The sequence below is a fragment of the Bubalus bubalis genome, chromosome 1 (genome assembly GCF_019923935.1).
Source record: "Bubalus bubalis isolate 160015118507 breed Murrah chromosome 1, NDDB_SH_1, whole genome shotgun sequence".
NCBI lineage: Eukaryota > Metazoa > Chordata > Mammalia > Artiodactyla > Bovidae > Bubalus > Bubalus bubalis.
This window is the reverse complement of record NC_059157.1, coordinates 99,213,480-99,238,253: the sequence shown is the minus strand read 5'-3', so window position 1 is coordinate 99,238,253 and position 24,774 is coordinate 99,213,480. Positions and strand designations below refer to the sequence as shown.

Here is a 24,774-nt window from a genome sequence, read left to right as displayed (position 1 = left end):
TACCGACCTCGCCACACATTCTTCCCATTCTGTGTGGGTTTGTGTGTCTCTGTGTGTGATCATTCCTGATTGAATTATAGCCCCAGCCTTGGGCTCTGTTTTCCAGTTGGAGAATAACAGAGAACAAGTGTTTAGTAAGGTTACCTAAACCTCAGTTCGGGAAGAGGAGTCTAGCTTAGTCTCCTTAGCCTCACCAGGTGGATCCAAGATCAGCAACAGGCTTGGCTTATCAGATGCTGCCTAACGTCTGGGACACACTCAGTGCAGGGTGAGCTTCGCGGTCCGGCCGCCAGGAGGAGCAAGTGCTCGCAGCACAGGGAGTCCGCGCGTGGGCGTGGGCTTGGACGTGGGCGTGGAGCTGAGCGGAACGCTGCTGGGCCCCTAGGCTTGTGCTTCGAGGGCCGCGCGGGTCGCGTTCCAGAACATGGGTGACAAGTATGCTACTCTGCTCCGGGCCCAGCTGCATCTGGATTTCATCCACGCCAACTCGTGAGTGCCCCCTTGTAGCTGGAACGGTGGGGAAGTTTCCACACAATGGAGAAGACTCTTGCCCGTCTCCTCGCCAAGTGCCCTTTAAAAAAAAGGAACTTGGTATCATTGATTCATGGATTTATTTATTTAAAATGTATATGCTTTAAAAAAAAAAAAGGCAACGAAAAAGTGATGAAGATGTATGTTCTAAACCAGGCTGAACGCCTCTGGTGCCCTTCAATGAATACCAAGTGGTAGGAAGGCCCACATTAATCACTAAACAAAACTATTTAATTGTAGGTCAGCAGAAGCCTCATTCTAACTTGGCCTATCTATAGTCATTTCTCTACCGAACATGCTGACATTTTAAAGATTAAAGTTGCCCTCCAGAGAGCAATGGCAACCCACTTAAGTATTCTTGCCTGGAAAGTTACATGGGCAGAGGAGCCCTGTGGAGCACAGTCCATGGGGTCGCAAAGAGTCCCACAGGACTGAGCGACTAAAGCCAGAAAGCAATTTGTGTTTATTGATTCCAGCTTCTGTTGCCTCCTGAGTCTTTGTGAAAGTGTAACCTCTTGGAGAAGGCAATGGCACCCCACTCCAGTACTCTTGCCTGGAAAATCCCATGGACGGAGGAGCCTGGAAGGCTGCAGTCCATGGAGTCGCGGAGGGTCGGACATAACTGAGTGACTTCCCTTTCACTTTTCACTTTCATGCATTGGAAAAAGAAATGGCAACCTACTCCAGTGTTCTTGCCTGGAGAATCCCAGGGACGGGGGAGCCTGGTGGGCTGCCATCTATGGGGTCACACAGAGTTGGACACTACTGATGCGACTTAGCAGCAGCAGCAGCAACCTCTTTGAAGATAGGAATCTCACATTCTAGTTCTTACTAGGACATTTTCTTCTGTCAGGCCAGTATCCTTTTTGAATACTCTTTAGGTGTTATTTCGAATATTCACATGGCAGAGGCAAATGCCAGCGTTTTTCTCATCTGTTATTTCCAGTACCGCAAAGCCTAGCAGTGAGTGCTAGGTTGATTTGGGGGAACCTTTTTAGTAATTTGGCTTTACCGAAAGTTCTGACTGATAGAAAGAATGTGGCAGAACTGAAGCAACGGAAATGGAAGTGTGAAGCCAGGCCTTGCTGCTTGGGATAAACAGTGTCCTTCTTACAGACCACAAAAGAAAACAGCCAGGCAATATTCAGCAGGTACTTAGTTCTAACTTGTTATCAGGGAGAATGATTTAAGCTGGAAAGGATGGTACAAAATGTTAAACGTTAGCTGAGGCAGAAGACAAATGAAGAGCTAGTAATTTTGAGTAAGTGGAAGAAAAATTACGAGTGCTAGAAAGGCTGAATTTTATCTTAGCAAGTTATTTAACCTCATTTTTGTATAGTTTCTGTGGCTATTTTGCTCCCTAGCCTCCTCCTCCTCCCCAAACTACCTCCCTCAAACCACCCCATTATCACTTGGTGGTCTGTTAACTTAATAACAAAAGTGACAGCAGTGTGAAGCCGCAGCAACAAAATCAGCCACAACTTGGCCTACCCTCAGGTCCCTGGGATGAGATTTTTTTTTTATGTTTTATTTTGTATTGGGGTATAGCCAAGTAATAATGTTGTGATAGTTTCAGGTGAACAGTGAAGGGGTTTAGCCATACATATACATGTATCCGTTCTCCATCAAACTCCCCTCCCGTCCAGGCTGCCACATTAACATTGAGCAGAGTTCTGTGTGCTATACAGTATGTTCTTGTTGGTTATCCATTTTATTTTTTTATTTATTTTTTTGGTTATCCATTTTAAATATAGCAATGTGTATACATCTATCCCAAACTCCCTAACTATCCTTTACTCCCAGGCAACCATAAGTTTGTTTATTAGTCTGTGAGTCTCTGTTTCTGTTTCGTAAATAAGTTCATTTATATCATTTCTTTTTAGATTCTACATATAAGGGTCATCATACAGTAATTCAAGTTAAGATTTTTGATTGAGACTTGCCTTTACTGAGACTTGCATCAGTAAAACAGCAGTGATTTTTTTATTCCTCCTTTACATCACCCCCGTATCCAATCCATCCTCAAGTCCTCTTCATGCTAACTCTTGTGTCTCAAATTCATCTGTTTCTCTTCATATTTAGTGCCATCTCCTTTCTGGATATCACATAGGCTCTAAACTGGATTCTTTGCTTCCTGTTCTTGCTCCCCTATGATCAGTTTTTCTGAAAGCTGCCAGAGTGAGCTTTTAAAAACCACCAGATACGTCACTTTATTAAAGCACAATGATGGTTTCCAGTTGCGTGTGGACTAAGTATGAGCTCCTAACTGTGGAGAAGGAGGGACTACCTGACCTGACCATCCCACTTCTCAATGTGATCGCCTAGATTTACTGCAGTGAGAGCAGACTGGCCTCCTTTGCTCTTTTCTGCTTCAAGGACTATGCACTTCCTGTTCTTGCGAGAGGGTTTCCACTCTCGCTCTGCAAGGGACTGAATTCTCATCTTCCAGGGTTCAGTCCATGTCTTCCGTGAAGAGAGGCTCTGCCTTCCTCAGAAGGCTCTTCCACATCACTGTTCCTCTATGGCACCGAATCACAAGCTGTGATATCATCTTTATATGTTCTACTTGTGAATTTTTCATATCCCCCACTAGCTTGAGCCCCTAAAGTTGTAAAGACCATGTCTGCCCACATTGGTATGTGGCAGGAAGTCAGTAAAAGTCTTGAGTGAAAAAGTACAGAAGCTTATATGACTTTCTTTCTTTTTTTTTTTTTTTTTGGTCGGAATGATTGAAGTTACTTTTCTGAAGAATTGTTTAGAAAGGCATATGGTTTGAAGTACTGCTTTGTAAAGCATATCACTGGCACTTTTCTTTTGCTGTATTTTAGATTTTTAAGTACTAAATTTCTTTTGATTGAAGGACACCTTTTTGCAACAATTGTATTAGTGGATTTATTTTAATGAAAAATTTGAAAGCTGACTAGAGTCAAGAGATCCTGCTGTCTTCAGCATGGGTTTATAGTTTAAAATTCCCAAAATAGATATATGTATGCATTTTTTAAAAATAAATTTTTGGCAACAGTGTTGTCCTGTGGTCTGGGGGTATTTGGAGTTGTTGAAACATTGCAAATGATCCTTTTTCCTGTACAAATGAGCAGGGTTGTTTTTTTTTTTAATTGTTGACCATCCTATGCTATTTCTTTATTGAGAAATGAAGGAAATTACAGATGGTTAGTACTAATACTAACCATATTTTAACATATCAAAATGTTAAAATACTAACATTTTGAAAGCAAAGGTAGATATTTATAAGTCCAACAATGAAATCAGTCAGCATGCATAACAACTCTGCAGGGAAAAAAAATCACGGAACACTCTATGATAGCTGTATATAAGACAGTCTATTAATTTTTGTGTCATTAAAGCAAAAATTGCAATCCATGCAGTTTGTTTTTTTAAAGCTTGTACCCAAGCTTTTCACTCTTATAAGAAGATAATATTTTCAAACTAGAGGGGATCAACAAAGTCTTTGAATACTAGCAAATTTAAGGTTTTTTAAAGGATTACATTAAAATAAAAATTAATTCCATTTTAAATTCCAATTTAGTTATCCAAACAAAACTGCAGAGTTTTATAAAATTGAAGCAGGAACCTGAGGATTCCTTTTTCCGTCCTCCTAACTATCCCAAATCTGGCAAATAGGGCCAAACTTAATTTCTCTCTAATAATGCAGGAGTGGCATAAAAAGGCCAGTGAGTGGCTCTTCTGAACTACTCACAGATTAGAGTCAAACAGAGAGGGATATAATATTAGACAAATGAGCAGACGTTTGTTGATAAATGTGTTTCTTTTGCTTCTGCTACCTGTTTACTATATATAAAAAGAAAATTGCTGACTGACTCTTCCCTTCATAATGTTGCCGAATGAAATATCCACATCAGGAAATGGAAAGCAAAGGTGGAACCTGAAGGCGGTTTGATTCCACCCACAGAGAAACATTCAGCCTTCCAAGTAGAAACAGTGATGGCTATCTAGTGCTTTCTGTGCCCAGGACTTGTCAGGAGGGGTACAGGGGAGAGTGAATGCTGGTCATCTGTGAAATTATTTATAGGCGTGGTCTTTTCCGAGGTGAAAAGATTCCACAGAAAAATGTAGGTTAGTGGTGCAGACCAGAGTAACCTGCCAATACCTGTGTCCGCAGATGAAATCTTAAGGTCTTTCAGTGAGTCTGGATTTTGGTCAAGGTTTTTCAGAAATTATTTGGCCTTAAATAATATAGTTTTAATGAAACATTCTCTGAAAAACTTAAATGCTTATAAAGCGATATTAAAATGTCAAAATCTGCTCTAAGTACAGTCAGGTCCTTGAAGTCTTTGTTTTATTAGGAGTAAATAAGGTATTTTGGCGATAGGGTTCTTAGCCCTGGCTTTGTCATGGAGTGCATGTACTTCAGAATCTTGACTTTGCTGAGAAATTTCTAGAATAACTTCTTAATTGATTATCTGCCTCAAACTAGAGAACATTGCATGTGTCTTGAACCTTTTACATTGATTACAGAGTTGGTTTAACTTTTATTTTCCTTCTGTTTCTTCATTAGCACCACTCACAGTTTCCTTTTTGGAGCACTAGCTGAATTGCTGGACAATGCGAGGTAAGGCTTATTGTAAACAAAGGTTATTCAAAGGAATTTTGTGACATTAATAAAGTTAGCCATATTAGATGAAAATATGATGTCATTGTCTCCACTTGGAATGCTTCATGAGTTAATTTTCTGTAAAATCAAGGTATGATAGGAAAAAGAACAGTTCAAGGGAGAAATTATTCATTTTTATTCAGTTTGTATTTATGATTAGACTTGAAGTGCTGGTAAATTGGACATCTGTTTTTGTGTTAATAACCATGTAATGAGGCTTCCCTGGTAGCTCAGCTGGGAATCCACCTGCAATTCAGGAGACCCTGGTTCAATTCCTGGGTCAGGAAGATCTGAAAAAGAGATAGGCTACCCACTCCAGTATTCTTGGGCTTCCCTGGTGGCTCAGACAGTAAAGAATCCTCCTGCAATGTGGGAGGCCTTGGTTTGATCCCTGGATTGGGAAGATCCCTTGGAGGAGGGTAAGGCAACCCACTCCAGTATTCTTTCCTGGAGAATCCCCACGGATAGAGGATCCTGGTGGGCTATAGTCCATGGGGTCACAAAAAGTCGCACAGTACTGAGCAATTAAGAACAGCACAGCACAGGGCTTCGCTGGTGGCTCAGTGGTAAAGAATCCACTGCCGGTGCAGGAGAGGTGAGTTTGATCCCTGGGTTAGGGAGATCCCCTGGAAGAGGAAATGGCAACCCACTCCAGTATTCTTGCCTGGAGAATCCCATGGACAGAGGAGCCTGGTGGGCTATAGCCCATGAGGTTTTAAAGAGTTGGAGATGACTTAGCAAATAAAAACAACAGCACAGAATATATTATATATTATTTATATTAATAAGTATATTCCCTGCCACTGATTGATGACTATATTTCAGTGTTTTACATTTCCCCCTCATTTTTAGCTTTAGAAGGGAGGTGACTGTGCAGCCATTTAACCAGCCATCAAGACCTCCTTCCTGTTCAGCAAAGCTCAACACTAAGTAAAAAGTCACTAGCACCTCTTTTTGTGAAACAGAAGAACAAATGGAATCATAGTCATCAAAAAAGGGAGGGAAAAGAAGAAAAAAATAAAGTTGGTTGGTCAGAAGAGCTGTGAACTCAACTTAGATAGAGCTAACAGGGATACAGCCACTGCACATTAATGTTTGTGGTTAGTCTCTACAGCAGGGCAGGGTTTCTACTGTTTGCTTCTGCTCAAGCTCCGAAGCAATATTCCTGTATCCACTAACCCTCTGTCCTACTAAAGTTCTGTTTTCAGCAACTTGATACCTGTAACTGTGAAAGAATGTACTGGTCCATTTTGCCAACTGTCTTTTCTCCTATAAAGTTGTTTCACTTATTCATTTTAACAAAGGAGGGCAAGTAATACCAGAGTATAGAAGAAATCGAACAATGGGACTAGTTTATGGAGAGTGACTGGCAAAGAAAGATTGACTGCAGACTCAGGGGAGTGGTAGAAATATGATCAATTGAGCAATTCTTTGAGCAGCACTTGTAATCTGGCAGCACCTTGACCAAGTCTAGCTTGCCTCATGTTTGACTCATAGTGAAACTTTGTACAGTATTCATAAAGAATAAGCAGAAAAGGCAATGGCACCCCACTCCAGTACTCTTGCCTGGAAAATCCATGGACCGAGGAGCCTGGTAGGCTGCAGTCCATGGGGTCGCTAAGAGTCGGACACGAGTGAGCGACTTCACTTTCACTTTTCACTTTCATGCATTGGAGAAGGAAATGGCAACCCACTCCAGTGTTCTTGCCTGGAGAATCCCAGGGACGGGGGAGCCTGGTGGGCTGCCGTCTGTGGGGTTGCACAGAGTCGGACACGACTGAAGCAACTTAGCAGCAACAGCAGCAGCAAAGAATAAGAGGAAGGAATTGTTTATAGAGTTTGAGAAGATGAAGTGCCATGTTGAAAAAAAAAAAAAAACTGGACCCCATGCTTTTTTTCCCCCAAGATTATATGTAGCAACTTTGAGACCAGCTCAATAGGATCAGCCACGTAGCAGGTGCTCTCTTGGGACCAGCCTGTGTCTTCAGCTTTGCCATTCCCAGGGCTCTCCGTGGCCAGCCTGAACTCCTCAACTTGTCTGTCTTCAGGGGATACTGGAGTTGGTCACCACTGCTTAGATGCCAGTAATTGACAACAAATAAAGCTATTTAACAGACCTACTCAAGATACTCTGTCGATGTTATGAAGGTCTTCTTAAGGTCCCAGTGTTACTCTGAGATGTTATTTCATATCCTTGTATTCAAGATTTTGATGGTTTCCTATACTTGTCTAAATTAGAACTGGATGGTATTAAAAGAATGTTGTGGAAAGAGTAGGAAAAACTATGATGGGACAGGAAGAAAATCCTTAGGGGACTCCTCCTAGTACAACAGGTGTTCAGAGAGAAAGTACCTGCGTTTAAGTATAAAGCTTATTATGAATGTCTTAACATGCTATAAAGGTGAATGACTTTTCTTTGTCTTACCCCATGAAATTTCTCTGTGAAGAAATTGTTTCTATGAAAATAATTTTAGTATAGTGGCATTTATTGAGCGATTATTGTATACCTGATATCTTGTATAATGTATGCTTATATAATGGAGATTATGATACCTGTGTGTCATGCGTTGTGGTAAGGATTAGATGGAAAGGTTTAAGAATACCTCATTCAGAATTTGTCACATAGAAAATGCTCAAGAAATGGCCATGGTAACTCCAGAATTTCTGTGGAGGAGGCATTAGAAGAAGCAGTTGGGTAGAGAAAGGAGCTAAGGGGCCAACTTTGTATAACAAGGACAGTGTACCTACCTGATTGACCTAGGCTAGTTTTGGGTTGAGACTTACAGAAATTTTGGGAGACACAGGTTTCCCCGTCTGAGTCCCGTTGGTTGTTACTATTCTGAGCTTCCTTCTAGATTCCCCTCAACATCCTTACTTCCCCATCAGTTAAGACCTCATTGTCTTCCTCCTTTCTCTCACAGCTTTCACATGGAAACCTGGATCTTCTGGCTCTTTTTCCTTGCCTTTTAAAGTTTTCACTTTAAAAGTTAATTTAAGAAAATACACAAATAGTATCTGTGAATTGTAGACAACTAAGAAAAAAACTAAGGCAGTAGTGACCTCATCATGGCGGGAGTGGTGTATACAACTTACTTCTCTGTAAAAAGCCAGGTATTAAGTATTTTCACCTTTGAAGGCCACATGTCCTCTGTTGAAGCCATTGAAATATACCATTACAGTGTGAAGGCAGACTATAGGCAACATGGAAAAAAATACGTAAATGAGAAGATGTAAATAAGTGGTCATGATTGTGTTCCATTAACTTTATTCACAAAAAGTAGTTATGGTCAAGATTTGGCCCATAGACCATAGATTGTCAGCCTCTGACCTAGAGAAAACCCCTGTTAACATTTGATCTTTTTCCTTATAGATACACACATGTATATCATATATGTTCCTTTGAAATGTGATTATATGGTACACATAAGCATTTTTTTTGTTCTAAAATATACGAAAATCTTTATATGACTTCTGGATTATTTTCCAACCAACTTTTTTAACGTTCATATTCATTTTCTTGAGCTTCTTGTGTAACTACCACTAAATTCTATCTCTTTTAAATTTTTGAATTTTAGGCTTTGTAGCATTCTCAAATTATGAGTGATCATAAATCTTAGTCTACAAATGCAGGGAAGAATATTTTAGTAATTGTTTTTAAAGAAACTTAAGTGGGTTTCTCCATTGTTTGTTACCTGACAATAGATCATCTGTCACATGAGCAATTCAGATTAATGTAATTTTCAAAAACACAATATCAAACTGAAGCAATAATATTTTTATATTGTTTTCAGAGATGCAGGGGCTGCGAGACTTGATGTGTTTTCAGGTGAGCACATTTGCTTTTTTATTTTTTATTCTATTTTTTAAAAACCCTGTAGTTATTTTGATTTCCTTTTATTTCATGAAAATCAAACCACATTCTATAGATTATTAATGCAATCTAAGTGCTTCATGAGTTCAGGGACCCTGTGGGGAGCCAGGTTGAGAACAGTACACTCTGAGTGAAATTGTTCACTTGTTAGGGGACTCATTTACAAAATTAGATCTTCCAGGGTTTTGTGAAAGCAGCAGAGTGATTTGGAGCAGTTTGTCTGCCACGGAAAAACTGTTTTATTTTAAAATGAATATTAACTTGATGGGTATTCATAATTAACTATATGCCATTCCCAACTTATCACAGTTTTAAAGTGCATAAGTGAATGTTGAATGGCCATAACATTCAAACCAAGCTTGTCGTCTTTACTGACTTAATTTTTAGTCACCAAATATTTATTTCACTTACTGGTTTTTTTTTTTTTTCATTAGAACACAGAGGAAGTTAGGTTTGTGATCCAGTCCTGTAGTTAACACAACCTGGAGAAACAGCTGTTGTGTTAAAGCTGATCCCCAATCCAGATCCTGTTAGCTCTCCTGTAAATATTGGCTGGTGGTCACAGGCCAGGGGATGTGGTTCATGATGTAAATCCTTATCAGCATTTAAAAAGCGACTGAGTTCAATTCAGTTTTCTAAGTGTTTAAGATTTGTGCTAGGTGGGTGCCTCTGGCCCATGAGGAAGAGGTTTTGGTTCTGGTTCATGGACATGTTGAAAGATTTGAGGAAACAAAGTAAATGCCATTCTTCTTCCCTTTCTATTCCCCGGGTTCTTAGAAGTTTGAGAAATAAAATAAGAGCGTTGGTCTTCATTGCTGATAAAGTCTAGGTGGAGTGTGGAGCTCGGTGTGGGAGAGCGTCAGGCACTCGCCCTTACAGCGTCACTGTGCTCTCTGCAGGCAGCTCGCTCTCAGAGGGAACAGGAGAGATTTGAGCTGCACCTTCTCATAGGTTATTCTTCCCCAGATTACTAGTCAGATGAATGTGCTCATTGCTCCAGGAGAAGGTGATCAAGAGACAGAAAAGGGTGGGCCCCTTACCACTGCTGATTGAACTCCATTCCCCATAGGAGGAAATGTCTGCAGTGGAGAAAAAGTGATCTTCCATCCATATCCAATTATATAAGTGAAAATGGGATACAATGTCTCTTGCCTAGGAGAAGCTCAAAGCATGGTAGGAACACAGAGAAAGAATACATCTTATTAAAGATCCAGGGGTTGAAATATGGATATGATTTGTGTTAAGTAGTATAGGAAGAGAAGAATTTTCCCATCTGAGGAATAATTGTGAGAAAAAGAATGGAGGTAGACTAGTTCGGAGACTCATTCATTTATTCAATAACAACTTATTGAGTATCTATCATGAATGAGCCAAGCAGTTTTTCTGGGTGCTAGGGACAGAGCAAGGAGCACCATGTTTGATGAAGCCTGTGCACTCATGGAACATGCATCCTAATGAGGATAGCTAGGCAATAAAGAAGTGGACAAGTAAATAATATACCAGGCCATAATAAGTGCTAAAAGGAAAAAAGAGGACAGGGCGATAAGAGAACAGAGAGTGATGGGAAAGATGTTCTGTTTTTAATGGGGTGATTAGGGAAAGTTACTGTAAATAGGTAATAAGCCAGCCAAGACCTGAATGACAACAAGGGAGTGAGCCATATATATATTTGAAGAAAAAGCATCCGAGAGACAATGACTAGGCTAGGTTGACTAGAGCTAAGACTTAGAGCCAAATGGATGAGCACCTTGAATATCATACTAAGGTTATTTTCTTTCTGTAGCCAGTGAACCATTCAATAGTCTAGAGCAATGTCATTTGACAAATTAGAAATGTGCTCTTTTCTTTTTAAAGAAAGTTACTCCAGCAAGTGATTACAGAATGGTTTGTAGATGGTGTGCAGAAGTGTGAAAGGATACCAAACAAGGGGGTCTGTGGAATGATCTACACAAGATTTCACGAGGATTCAAACAAAGGCAGTGGTCCTCGCAGTGGAGAAGGGAGGAAACATTCAAGCTGAATTTCATTCAGAGCACACATATGATTGATAAGGGGTTGAAGGGTTGAAAAGAATTATCTGGAATCATAGAGTTCAACAAATGTGATCAAATGATCAGAATTCACACAGTATGTTCTTTTGGGGGAGTACAGGACACCATGGGGGCATGGCAGTATTTACTTCACCCCACTTTCTCTAGCACTTGGCATTATTACAAAAAATAAACAAGCATCTTTGCAGTTTGCATTGAAAGGGGCACCTTTTCTGTATTTAGGTTTTATGTGTTTTGTGAAAAACTGAACCTATGGTTTTTTAATTTGAAATTACCTATTCATGTTATAAAACTTTTTATTGCTGCAAACCATAATATGGCTATCAACCCAGCAAATTGATTTTTCATGAAAAAATGAAAAAGATAAACTAGGGCAAAGGCCTATGTACCAATAGATAGAATTGGTATTGGAATACAAAGTTAAGCACTGGACTAGTTTTTAAATTATTTACTGAGGCATGTGAGTTACTTTCCAACCTTAAGTTTCCTTTAGGGCTATAAAATCCAAAGTGAATATGTTCAGACACAGCTGTTTTATCTGTCTGTGTGTGCTAGTTCTAGTAAACATGGACATGTATTCCATACATTTTTTAGTGCTTGCCAAGTGGCAGGCTCTGGGCTAAGTGATGAATATACACAGTGCCTCCTTTTAAGAAATCACCATCCTAGTAAAGGATCTGTGGAAAATACAGTATGCAGTTTCACTTTTATGAGTAGAAGGCCCTTAGCTTTCATCAGAACCACTTGTCTGGAAGAGAAATGGATGCATCAGCAGGTGTTTGAATATACTTTGAAAAGTAGGAAACACAAGTTACAAGGAAAACATTCATTATGGCCACCTGATGATGTGGAAGAATTAGGAAGTCTTCCTAGAAGAAACAGTCTATAAACTAGAGACAAAGGAAAATAGGCCTGAGTCTGGAGAATCAAGCATGGAAAGTGTGAAGGAGCAAAATATATAGTTGCTTGAATCTGGAGAGAACGTAGGACACTGATGGTATTGCAGAATGTTTGAGATGTTCGAGATTAAGCCCAAGGTGATTATTTGTATGGAAGTGGAAGAATGCAGGGAGAAGGCAATGGCACCCCACTGCAGTACTGTTGCCCGGAAAATCCCATGGATGGAGGAGCCTGGTGGGCTGCAGTCCATGGGGTCACTAAGAGTCAGACACGACTAAGCGACTTCACTTTTACTTTCCCCTTTTATGCATTGGAGGAGGAAATGGCAACCCACTCCAGTGTTCTTGCCTGGAGAATCCCATGGACGGAGAAGCCTGGTAGGCTGCAGTCCATGGGGTCGCACAGAGTCGGACAAGACTGAAGCGACTTAGCAGCAGCAGCAGCAGTAGCAGCAGGAAGAGTGCAATATGGGCAGGGGAGAAGATAGTAAGAGATGAGCATGGAGGGTGCATTAGGGTTCTTCAGAGGAACAGAACCATTGGTAGGTAGACAGAGATCTCTGCCAACCCCGTTCTCTCTCTGCCCTCTATATCTATCTATCTGTCTGTCTGTCTGTCTATCTCAGTCTCTCTCATTCTATCTGATAGACATATAGTAGACAGAGAGGAAGAGGAGGAGGGGCATTATTTTAAGGAGTTGACTGACTTAATTATGGGGTCTGGCAGGTGTGAAATCTGCAGGGCAACTGGCAGGTTGGAAATCCAGGTGAGAGTTGATGTTGCAGTCTTGAGTTATAAATCTTTAGGCAGGCCAGCAGCCTGTACGCTCAAGCAGGGTTTCTATGCTACAGTCTTGAGGCAGAAAATTGATGCTTCTTTGGGAAACCTCAGTCTTTGCTTTTACAACCTGTAACCAATTGGATGAGGCCAACCCACATTATAGAGGGTACCTGCTTTACTTACAGTTAGCTGATTATAAATGTTAATTATATTCAGATGCTTTCATAGCAACATCTAGTTGACCAAACAACTGACACCATAGCTTAACCAGGTTGACACATAAAATTAACCATCTTAGAGAGGTAGGAGGGTCAGTTTATGAAAGACAGCTAGATTTGTTAACTGGTTTGGCTTTCATCCTGTGGGCAGTGGGAAGGCATGCAAGGTTTATAAGCAGTTCAGTTCAGTAGCTCAGTCGTATCCGACTCTTTGCGACCCCATGAACTGCAGCATGCCAGGCCTCCCTGTCCATCACCAACTCCCAGAATTCACCCAAACTCTTGTCCATTGAGTTGGTGATGCCGTCCAACCATCTCATCCTCTGTCGTCCCCTTCTCCTCCTGCCCTCAATCTTTCCCAGCATCAGGGTCTTTTCAAATGAGTCAGCTCTTCGAATCAGGTGGCCAAAGTATTGGAGTTGCAGCTTCCACATTAGTCCTACCAGTTAGCACCCAGGACTGGTCTCCTTTAGGATGGACTGGTTGGATCTCCTTGCAGTCCAAGGGACTTATAAGCAGGAGAGCAGTGAAACACATGATTGGCTGTAGACTGGCTGCACTCTCTCATTTCTGGGAGCAAGGAGTACAGGGGGTAGGGACTGCTGCTGGAATCCAGAAGAGAGATGGTAGTTTCCTGAACCAAGGCAGTATTGTGGGGATGGAGAAAGTGGTAAAATTTGAGAAACGTGAGGAGGTGGAATTGAGAAGGCATGTTTCTACATCAGGTAAGGAAGTGGAGAACTTGATCCTGAGACTTTGACTTAGGCAGCCAAAGCCTAATGGCAGAGTGATGCCATTTATTGAGCAGGAAGCACCAGAAGGAGGAGGTAGTCTGACGAGGGAGAAGGTGCTGTGGTTTGCTTTGGACATGCATACTTATCTGATGGCTCAGATGGTGAAGAATCTGCCTGTAATGCAGGAGACCTAGGTTCGATCCCTGGGTCAGAAGAAAATCCCCTGGAGGAGGGTATGACAACCCACTTAGAATTCTTGCCTAGGGAATCCCATGGTCGGAGGAGCCTGGCAGGCTGCAGTCCATGGGGTCGCAAAGAGTCGGACATGACTGAGTGACTAGACGTGTGCGCATACACACACACACACACACACACACACTTAACTGATAGAAATCAATCTGATATCCATAGTTTTAAGGGACTGAAGTAAACAAGGCCAAGCCTCAGTACTAGGGGAGGGAATATTACATTTTGAGGTGGTGATTGTCTATAAGCCCGCATTGGAATTTATAGAACAATTAAGCATTGTATGGGCTTCCAAGGTGGCTCAGTGGTAAAGACACCACCTGCCAGAGCAGGTGATGCAGGTTGGCTCCCTGGATCAGGAATATTCTCCAGAGAAGGAAATGGAAACCCACTCCAGTATTCATGCCTGGGAAATCCCATGGATAGAGAAACCTGGCAGGCTCCTCTGGGGTTGCAAAGAGTCAGAAATCACTGAGTGACTGAGCATGCGTATGTAACTCTTGGGAATTTTGAGTCTTTTCTACCATTCACCAAAAAAAATGCCCTGCTTTCTTAGATGAGAACTATATACCAAGAGCTGCAAAATCAGTTGTCGCAACTGCATAGCCTGAGACTTGTGTCAGGTGGTTCCGAGTTCTGATAAACCTTAGGGTAATCAGGAGGAACTGCTATTCCTAAACTCCATCCGAGACCAGTTAAACTATCTCCCGATGATTCACATATGCAACCAAGGTTGAGAACTACTGCATTGCGCAGAGAACTCAACTGGAGTTGAGTAGAGAAGTATCAGCCTTGGTCAGGGGAGGGCTGAACAGAGCAAATTCGTAAAGAGGGTAGGAATATTCTGACACAGAAGTTGAGGTAAGCAGACCAGAAATCAGTTAGAGAGAAGAGCTGGAGAAATGAGATGGTTGGGGAGATCCAAAGGGTTTGTAAACAGGAAGTGAATTGGAGAAGAGGGGATTACAAGTGAACACATGACCAGAACATTATGAACACAGAAAGCTCAGGTAAGATTTTTTAGGTACTTATTTATAGATTATCTTGAACATTTAAAAAATGTGGATTAGAGGTAACCATTGAACACAGAGTTGACTTCACTGATATGCTAGAAATGAATCTGCAAGGATGGAATTAGTAAATCGGTGGCTGCCCGGAGATGGGCCGGGGGTGATAGAGCATGGAAGGGTCGGAAGGGAGAGACCTCAGAGGGCAGGAGGAGGCACCTGGGATGACGGTTATGTTCACTACCTTGATGTGATGGTTCCACAGGTATTTTCCTGTGTCAGAATGTGTCAGATTGTACATGTTAAATATGTGTAGCTTTTTTATGTGTAATCTATTTCTCAATAAAGTTGTTACCGAAAGAGAGAGGCTTCTTAGAATTGATATATCTAAATGTTGAAATTACTTTGAAAGCCAGATTACGAACTGTGCATTGAAATTAGTCTTCATTACTTTTAGTTAAAACTTCACAATTTTTAAATAAGAGATTATATTATGTAATTGAATGATATCTCTTCATCATCAAAATTGATTCCAAATAACTTAGGTGTTTTCAAAAATATTTACATTTTCAAGAGGTAGATATTTGCTGCCACTAAGAAGCAGCCACAAATGGCTCTTATGGGAATTAGCTACTTGGAAGAGAGCCTGATGAGTTTAATGAGAATGACCTGGATTGACTTTGAAATTAGTGCTTTGGTGGAAGGGTATCAGCATTGATCAATTTGATAGAGAGATCCTGGAGTCACATCCCTGGCTCCTTTTATTCCCTCCTCCAGGGAGAAAACACCTGAAGTTTAAAGGACCAGTCCGATTCCAAAACAGGGCATGTCATGCGGTCAGTCCAGGTCAGTCGCACAGTTGTATCCAACTATTTGCGACCCCATGGACTGCAGCATTCATGCTGTATATGTCATTTATTAACATGTTTTAAGTCAGTTTAAAGCCCTTTTGTTGCATGATTGTTTTCCTGCTGCAGTTTCTCATGAAACTATAGCCAAGATGACTTTCTGAGCTTCTTCCTTGTGCCATAACTCTGTCACTCAGTGGCTGCATTTGAGGAGGACAAATAATTATGTGAGCAGCATGCCTTTCTGATGAACAAATTAAGCCCACTATTTATTAGTAATAACTGCTTTCCCTTACAGTGGATAATGAAGAACTGCAGGGTGGATTCATGTTGTGCTTCCTGGATGATGGATGTGGTATGAGCCCTGGTAAGTTAATTATTTAGATTCCTACCTGCCTGTTAGAACAAACAGTCTGAAAACCCATAAAATAAATAAGAATAAATTGAGCTATCTACATAAAAACTGGTATGGAGCTATTAGGGAAAATAAACCCCAGACTTATTGTTGAGCTTTTTAGGCTTAAGTGTTCCCTCTGACAGAGTAAATTCATTGTAACCATCTGAAGCAAGACCAAAAGTGAACATAAATCAGTGTTGCTGGAAAAATGACAGATGTAAGGTACAGATTTCTTTTTTTTTTAATTTTATTTTATTTTTAAACTTTACATAATTGTATTAGTTTTGCCAAATATCAAAATGAATCCGCCACAGGTATACATGTGTTCCCCACCCTAAACCCTCCTCCCTCCTCCCTCCCCATACCATCCCTCTGGGTTGTCCCAGTGCACCAGCCCCAAGCATCCAGTATCGTGCATCAAACCTGGACTGGCAACTCGTTTCATACATGATATTTTACATGTTTCAATGCCATTCTCCCAAATCTTCCCACCCTCTCCCTCTCTCACAGAGTCCATAAGACTGTTCTATACATCAGTGTCTCTTTTGCTGTCTCGTACACAGGGTCATTGTTACCATCTTTCTAAATTCCATATATATGCGTTAGTATACTGTATTGGTGTTTTTCTTTCTGGCTTACTTCACTCTGTATAATAGGCTCCAGTTTCATCCACCTCATTAGAACTGATTCCAATGTATTCTTTTTAATGGCTGAGTAATACTCCATTGTGTATATGTACCACAGCTTTCTTATCCATTCATCTGCTGATGGACATCTAGGTTGCTTCCATGTCCTGGCTATTATAAACAGTGCTGCGATGAACATTGGGGTACACGTGTCTCTTTCCCTTCTGGTTTCCTCAGTGCGTATGCCCAGCAGTGGGATTGCTGGATCATAAGGCGGTTCTATTTCCAGTTTTTTAAGGAATCTCCACACTGTTCTCCATAGTGGCTGTACTAGTTTGCATTCCCACCAACAGTGTAAGAGGGTTCCCTTTTCTCCACACCCTCTCCAGCATTTATTGCTTGTAGACTTTTGGATCCCAGCCATTCTGACTGGCGTGAAATGGTACCTCATAGTGGTTTTGATTTGCATTTCTCTGATAATGAATGATGTTGAGCATCTTTTCATGTGTTTGTTAGCCATCTGTATGTCTTCTTTGGAGAAATGTCTATTTAGTTCTTTGGCCCATTTTTTGATTGGGTCATTTATTTTTCTGGAGTTGAGCTGTAGGAGTTGCTTGTATATTCTCGAGATTAGTTGTTTGTCAGTTGCTTCATTTGCTATTATCTTCTCCCATTCTGAAGGCTGTCTTTTCACCTTGCTAATAGTTTCCTTTGATGTGCAGAAGCTTTTAAGGTTAATTAGGTCCCATTTGTTTATTTTTGCTTTTATTTCCAATATTCTGGGAGGTGGGTCATAGAGGATCCTGCTGTGATGTAAGTCAGAGAGTGTTTTGCCTATGTTCTCCTCTAGGAGTTTTATAGTTTCTGGTCTTATGTTTAGATCTTTAATCCATTATAAGGAAAAGCATCTGGGAATGAATGAACCAAACAGTAATTGGATGGACTCTGAGATGATCTGTAGCACACCCTGCAGGTACTACTTGCAAGAGACCCGAGGCAGTTTCAAGTGGCTTTACACTGTTTAAAATTTTCTGCTTAACCTTCAGGTGTAGGGGTCACCTTTTCTTGTTTTTAGTGGTTTGTGTTTCTTCCCTGCATATTCAAAGGTTTAGTTACTTCAATTGACTGTTCTCATTATAGTGAAAGCATCTGCCATGCATTGCATGATTTATCTTTGTATCTTCAAGGCTAGTAAAAGGCAGTACATAGTAGGTACAAATTACTGTTTGCTGTGGAATTGAGATATTATTCCTTTAGGGAAAGGATTTTCATGAATTGAGATACCTTATCCTTGAATTCTTCATTTTGTTTTATTTATTTTATTTTTGACTGTGCTGGGTCTTCGTTGCTGTGTGCAGGCTTCTCCTAGTTGTGGCAAGTGGGGGTTGTGGTGTGCGGGTTTACTCATTGCAGTGGTTTTCTTGCTGCAAGGCACAGGCTCTAGGGTGTGCAGGCTCAGCAGTTACGGCACCTGGGCTTAGTTGCCCCAAAGCATGTGGAATCTTCCTGGGCTGGGGATTGAATCCATGTTCCCTAATTTGGCAGGAAGATTCTTAACCACCAGACCACCAGAGAAGTCCTAGAATTCTTATAACAGTTGCGTATATCCCACAAGCCAGATTTAACAAACGGTGAGGGAGTTCGAATAATATGGAAGTGTTCTGGTCAGTTCCACACCAGAGGAAAGAATGATCGTCAGTGCTAATAGAAGCTCAGAATAAAAACTAAAGCAATTATATTCAAGTCTCAGAAGACATCTTGGTCTAAATAGTCAAAGACCATGTGTGATATATTCTGAGGCAATTCTTTAAAAAAGAAGCAACTCTTTTACATGGGTCCAAAAACAAAATAATCAAAACACAGACAAGTGACAAATATTGAACTCTTCAGAAGAAATCCACACTTCAGTTGACAGGTACAGTTGTATTTTAAGAAGGGTCACTAGTGTTGAGAGCAATTCTTTATTAACATTGGAACGCAAGCGTTGACTGAAAATAAAATCTATCAGTTGTCCAAGCTGAGTTGGATCAGGCTCAACCTTTTGGAAGAGGTGATGTCCAAACTCTTTGCACTTCCAGCCTTGCCCCCTTATAGTGCATTCCTCACAAAGCAATCCTGAGTGGACTTTTTTCTTTTAATAGATCATAGCGATGCCCTTGATTAAAGCCCTTAGTCGTTTCTCATTACTTTAGAATAAAATTCATACTCCCCAACACTTTTAGTTTCTTGCATTACTTGGCCTCTGTCCACCTCTTTGACCTTTTCTCGTACCTTGCACTCCCTTGCTTATAGCACCCCAGCCACACCTGGCTGGCCCTCCATCATTTGAATCTCAAGTCAGAGGACACCTTATGAAGGAGGTCTTTCCTGAGCATTCTGTCTGCAAACTACATTTTTGTTAATTCCTGTAATATTCTCCTGGTTTTGTTTCCCTCACTTAATACTCTCCGAAAGGATCTTGTTTGTCCGCTTTTTTCTCATTCCATGACATAAAGTTATTGAGGACAGGGATCGTGTCTGTCTTATTCAGTGTTCTGTCCATGTGCTCAGAACTCTGGCCACCGTACATGAGAGTCTGTTCAGCGTGTGATAAAAAACTGTAGGATTTGGTCTACAACTCTGGGTTATAGTTCTGGGGGGTACCATTTATCAGAGTGACCTTGGGAAGGTTACATAAACTTCAGAAACTTTAATTTCCTCATCTGTAACATGCAGATAATATCTTCCTTGTAGGCTTGTTGTAAATATTAAATAGGTGGTGCAAATAAAGTATATGCTGTAGTCCCTGGCATATACTGAAATGATCAATAAGAGGTAGCTAATACTATCATTATTGATACCCTCATCTAATCGTCAACCCTTAGTAAGAGCATGTGATAAAATGTCCAGGTAGCTTCAGACAAGTGGAGTGGCTTTACACAACCATGCCACTGCACTATAGCATGTCTGTACCCAGCCTGACACAGGGTCCTTAGGACAGATCTGGGGTGTGTATCCAGGGCATGTAGCCCAACTGGGAGACCCATTTCTGTCTTTCCTTTCCCTGGGAGCATGCCTGTTTCTTGGAGGTATGTATGTTTTGAAGTTAAGAGGATTCTTTTCCAGAATTCCAGAATGCCTGGAGAGATCAGGAGAATAACTCTCAAAGTCAGAAATTGATAGCCCTTCTTCCCCAGTTAGCAACCTCACATGGGGCTGGATAAGGGCCAAAACCATGGAAAAATTACCAGTGGTACAAATAATTATAGCATCTTTAATTTATTAGCATTTATCAAATGGCATGTATTGTTTTCAAGGTTGACACATCATCTCATTTATTCCTTTTATCTTTGTCAACAATCTGTCATGTGTTAATAGCTCCCATTTAGGGTCAAGGAAATTAAGGCTCTACTTCCCAGGGTCGCACAGCTAAGTCTCTCTGACCTCTTGTCAGTACATTGCTCTTAAGATCCTGGTCAGAGATTATGGAGCCTGACAAAGATCATTTTCTCTGCACTCATGTAAAAAGTATGGGTCTGCCCTAATATATGTGTGACATCCTGACAACTAGACCTCTGAACAATGTGAAGACTCCTATGTCCTAACCACTTATATCATCTTTGTCAATTGCAGAGGAAGCATCAGATATCATTTACTTTGGAACATCCAAGAAACGGTTATCAACCTTAAAGTTTATTGGGCAATATGGCAATGGCCTTAAAAGGTGAGGACTTCTTTCTTATAATGTAAGTATTATTTTTATTGATTATCAGGAATGATATTTGCTTAAAGGAAGTCTTACTGAGAATGATCCAAGTTTGAAAAACTTAAAAAATAATATAAACCGAAGAGTCTTACCTTGTTTTATAATTTCCATGCCCAAACTGGCTTAAATCTTTACAGTGTTTTAAAATTTAATTCACAAATAGAGGATGAATCTCCTTTTCAGAGACTGGGAAGTAACACCTGTGTACCGTAGAGCTTCATTGCATTTCTGTGTTTGTTTCTTAATGCATGTCTTTGCACTGGCGTTATATGTGTCCAGAGCTTATGTGATTAGTCTGCTCAATGAAAAGTGAGGACATGGGGCCACGGCTACCTGTGTGGCACGTACCAGATGATCCTTCTTTGCTGCAGCCCTGGACAGCACCTTATCTCAGTAGTCATATCTTAAGTGAGAATATGGGGCTGGATTAGTTCAAACTCTGCTCTGTTTTGAGAAAACAAAGAGAAAAATTTATTTTACACTCCCTTGGTTAAGAGTCAGCAAAACAGTGGAGTCATTTCAGTGAAAAGAACAATATTGTGCTCCCCTGTCCCTTTTCGCTAATGTTTGAGATATAAACCATTATATTCTTGATTTTTAATATAGCGGATCCATGAGGATTGGAAAGGACTTTATTCTTTTTACAAAGAAGGAAGAAACGATGACCTGTGTATTTTTTTCTCAGACATTTTGTGAAAGAGAAGGTCTGAGTGAGGTAAGGGTTGATTCCTTTGGTTTCCATGCTAATAAAGTTATTTTAATTTACCATTTCAGGAGGTAAAGTCTATCATGGGTGCTTTCCTATTATGATTTAGAAATTTAGGAATACATCTGGGAAATAGAGGATGGCTGCCCATTTTGGGGTCACTGGAGGCCTGTCCTATTGATCTTTTTTTGAATAGTTTTTCTAATCCTAGCCTGTTTTCAGAACATTATTTTAATTATCCATGTACACATATCTTCCATAATAAGAAGCTCCCTTTGGCACTGTGAGCTTTTTGGAAGAAGCCTGCAAAACATTTCCACCACCTAACCATAAATAGGTTATCACTTTTAAAGTAAATAGAATATTGAATTCAGAAGACTTGGAAAACAACATCTGAAGAAACTGAATGCAAAACAGATTTTAAAATATTACTCGCTTGACCATAATTTTAACTCTCTTTTCTGACCCAGAAACATTAATTTGCAGTATTTGAGTTTTAGTATTATGAACATCAGTTATAATTCAGTATAACAAATACACGTTGAGTAACTGCTGTCTGCCAGCGCTGGATATACCCTGTGGAAGGTAGAAAACAAGAAGACCACCTGACCATCAGAGTGTTTTCAGTTAGTAACAAAATAAAGCAGACATGTATGAATTAGATAAATAACAAAATGAAGGGATTTTAAAAGCATGCTGTTCAGTGAGTGTGTATTCCTGCTATTAGTAAATTGTCAAAAGCAGGATATGGATGAAGAGACTAGAAAGCCTTGAGTGAGAGTTTATGGGGAAAAGATCACTTGCATCTGGAAAGGCTGGAGTGGTGAGAAATGGCGCGTGGCAAGTCTCAGACCTGAGATGACTGCGGGGTTTGGAGGATAGTATGGAAATGTAGGATTGTCCAGCAGGAGCCCAGCATGCCTGCTGGTAGTGCTGGAGTCGGGCTAGTTAAAAGGAGTAGTCTAGAAGCAACAGAAAGTAGCTGAGTGGGATTCTGACGTGAGGAAAAGCAATACTTTAAGCATTTGTGTTGTACTTTATGTGTGTAAAGGACATGGGAAATTGGGCCAAAGCTGCGATTATAGCTTTCCTAAAATGAGCCATTGCCTTTTTTCTTTTTTTAAAAAGTAAAACCAGTGACCTTCTCATTTCCACTTATATAGTGGCAGTGACTTTCAACAAGGTTCGTTTAAGTTGCTCAGTCGTGTCCGACTCTTTGCCACCCCATGGACTGCAGCACGCCAGGCTTCCTTGTCCATCACCAACTCTTGGATACTGCTCAAACTCATGTCCATAGAGTCGGTGACGCCATCCAACCATCCCATCCTCTTCATTCCCCTTCTCCTCCTGCCTTCCATCTTTCTCAGCATCAGGGAAAGATGCTGGGAATCTCATTTCTTCTCCAGTGAGTCAGTTCTTCATATCAGGTGGCCAAAGTATTGGAGTTTCAGCTTCAGCATCAGTCCCTCAATGAATATTCGGAACTAGAGAGATGAACTGCCAAACTAGAGAGATGAACTGCCGAACTTTATTGATATTTCTCCCGGCAATCTTGATTCCAACTTGTGCTTCATCCAGCCTGGCATTTCTCATGATGTACTGTGCATATAAGTTAGATAAACAGGGTGACAATATACAGCAGCTAACAATGTTAGCTGATTATTTTGATATTTTCCTGCAAATTTCTGTGTAACATGCTTGTATTGTTACTTCTTGATTTGATTTCGGCATTATCTGTTAAGCTCCCACTATAAAAGATGAGGATTTATCTATTACTTTTTCTTTGCTCCTATCACACATCTACATCCTTCCAATTCTCCATCTTCAATATAACTTGATTTTAATTTTGGTTGTGTCAAATATTCAGTATTTTTATTTTGAGACTATATAAGCACTATACTGTACACAATTATACCACATCATAAGCTATTTTTCCTTTCCCTGCAGAATTTTTTATTTTAATTGACAGTTAATGATTGTTTGCTTAGTGCTCTGTGTACTTGTCACTGTCACTGAATATTTGCTTGGTTTTCTGTGTCTTTGTCACTGTGTTAATCCCAGTGGGCAAGCCAGTCTCCTGCCGGACAATTTCACCTGCTGTTTTGTCAGTTCCACTTTCCTGAAGGACTCTGCTCTGCAGTCTTCTTAAATGCGGCCCCTCACACTCCTGCTATCCATGGTGGTGTTCAGCTGCCATCCTGGGATCTGCCCCTGCCGTCATCCTGGCAGTTCTCTTCATCTCTCTAGTTTCAGATCATCTTCCCTAGCTTTCTGCCTCTTCTTGGTGTAACACACCCTCCATTAGCTTTCTCAGCAAGGGTGTATAAAAGATAAAACATGTTGAGACTTCACATGCATGAAAATGTTTTTCTCCTACCCAAACACTTAATGATAGTTTGTCTTGATGTTTTTTTCTTCAAATGATTTTTTTTTCATGATTTTGAAGGCATTGCTCCATTATCATATGATTTCTAGTGTTGTTAGTGAGAAGTTTGAAGCCTTCTTCATTCCTGGGTCTTCTGTGTGACCCATTCTTCTCCCCGCCCCCTCTGTTTTCTGAGGGTCTTTCTCCCCAGTGTTCTGATTTCAGTGTTTTGCCTTTGGGTGGGTTTATTTGTACCCATTGTGCTGGGTGTTTGTTGAATGTTTCAGTCTTAAAACTCATGTCCTTTAATTCTGTGCTATTTTCCTGTAGTATTTGATGATTTTCTTCCATCTATATTATCTTTTCTCTCATTTTACATTTGTTCTTAGCTTGTGGATGTCCAAAGATGGTTTTAATTTTCTTATCCATCTTCCATCCTTAAATTTTTGTTTTGCTTTCTGTGAGATTTTCTAACATTTATCTTCCAGCCCTCTTATAGATATTTTTTGTAATCATGTTCTTTATTTCTAAAGAGTCTTTTTCAGTTCAGTTCTGTTCAGTCATTCAGTCATGTCCGACTCTTTGTGACCCCAGGAATCGCAGCACGCCAGGCCTCCCTGTCCATCACCAACTCCCGGAGTTCACCCAGACTCACGTCCATCGAGTCAATGATGCCATCCAGCCATCTCATCCTCTGTCGTCTCCTTCTCCTCTTGCCCCCAATCCCTCCCAGCATCAGAGTCTTCCAATGAGTCAGCTCTTCACATGAGGCAGCCGAAGTACTGGAGTTTAGTCTCTCAATATTCCTTTTGAAAGATATATAGTTCTTATTTCATAAATACAATATTTCTGCTTAGAGCTCTGAAGATATTAACTATGTTTAATTTTTTCCTTTGAATTTTTCATTTTCCTCTTATAGTTTTTGTTACCACTGAGTTGCTTTGTATGGTCTCTGTCTGTCACATTAGAGACTTTTCTTAGATGACTGTTAATCTTGACTACTTTAATATAGACTATAGTTCAGTGGCTCAGTCATGTCCGACTCTTTGTGACCCCATGAACTGTAGCCAGCCAGGCCTCCCTGTCCATCACCAACTCCTAGAGTTTACCCAAACCC

The 24,774-nt window shown here is 40.5% G+C and overlaps 1 protein-coding gene across 6 annotated transcripts in view; it reads left to right on the top strand.

Moving 5' to 3' along the window:
* The first annotated feature begins 345 nt into the window (after positions 1-345).
* Positions 346-24,774, top strand: part of MORC1 (MORC family CW-type zinc finger 1) — a 171,297-nt gene continuing 146,868 nt past the window's right edge. For 2 of the 6 annotated variants that reach the window (XM_044941636.2, XM_044941629.2), the window contains exons 1-4: positions 13,296-13,708; positions 16,117-16,185; positions 20,454-20,544; positions 21,193-21,301. In XM_044941636.2, coding sequence (XP_044797571.2) covers positions 13,363-13,708; positions 16,117-16,185; positions 20,454-20,544; positions 21,193-21,301 — 615 coding nt within the window. In that variant the 5' untranslated portion in view covers positions 13,296-13,362. Of the gene's footprint in view, positions 490-5,068; positions 5,123-8,955; positions 8,991-13,295; positions 13,709-13,766; positions 13,951-14,391; positions 14,974-16,116; positions 16,186-20,453; positions 20,545-21,192; positions 21,302-24,774 lie in introns of those variants that run through there. The other 4 variants (XM_025283715.3, XM_044941647.2, XM_044941651.2 and 1 more) reach the window with 4 other exon arrangements.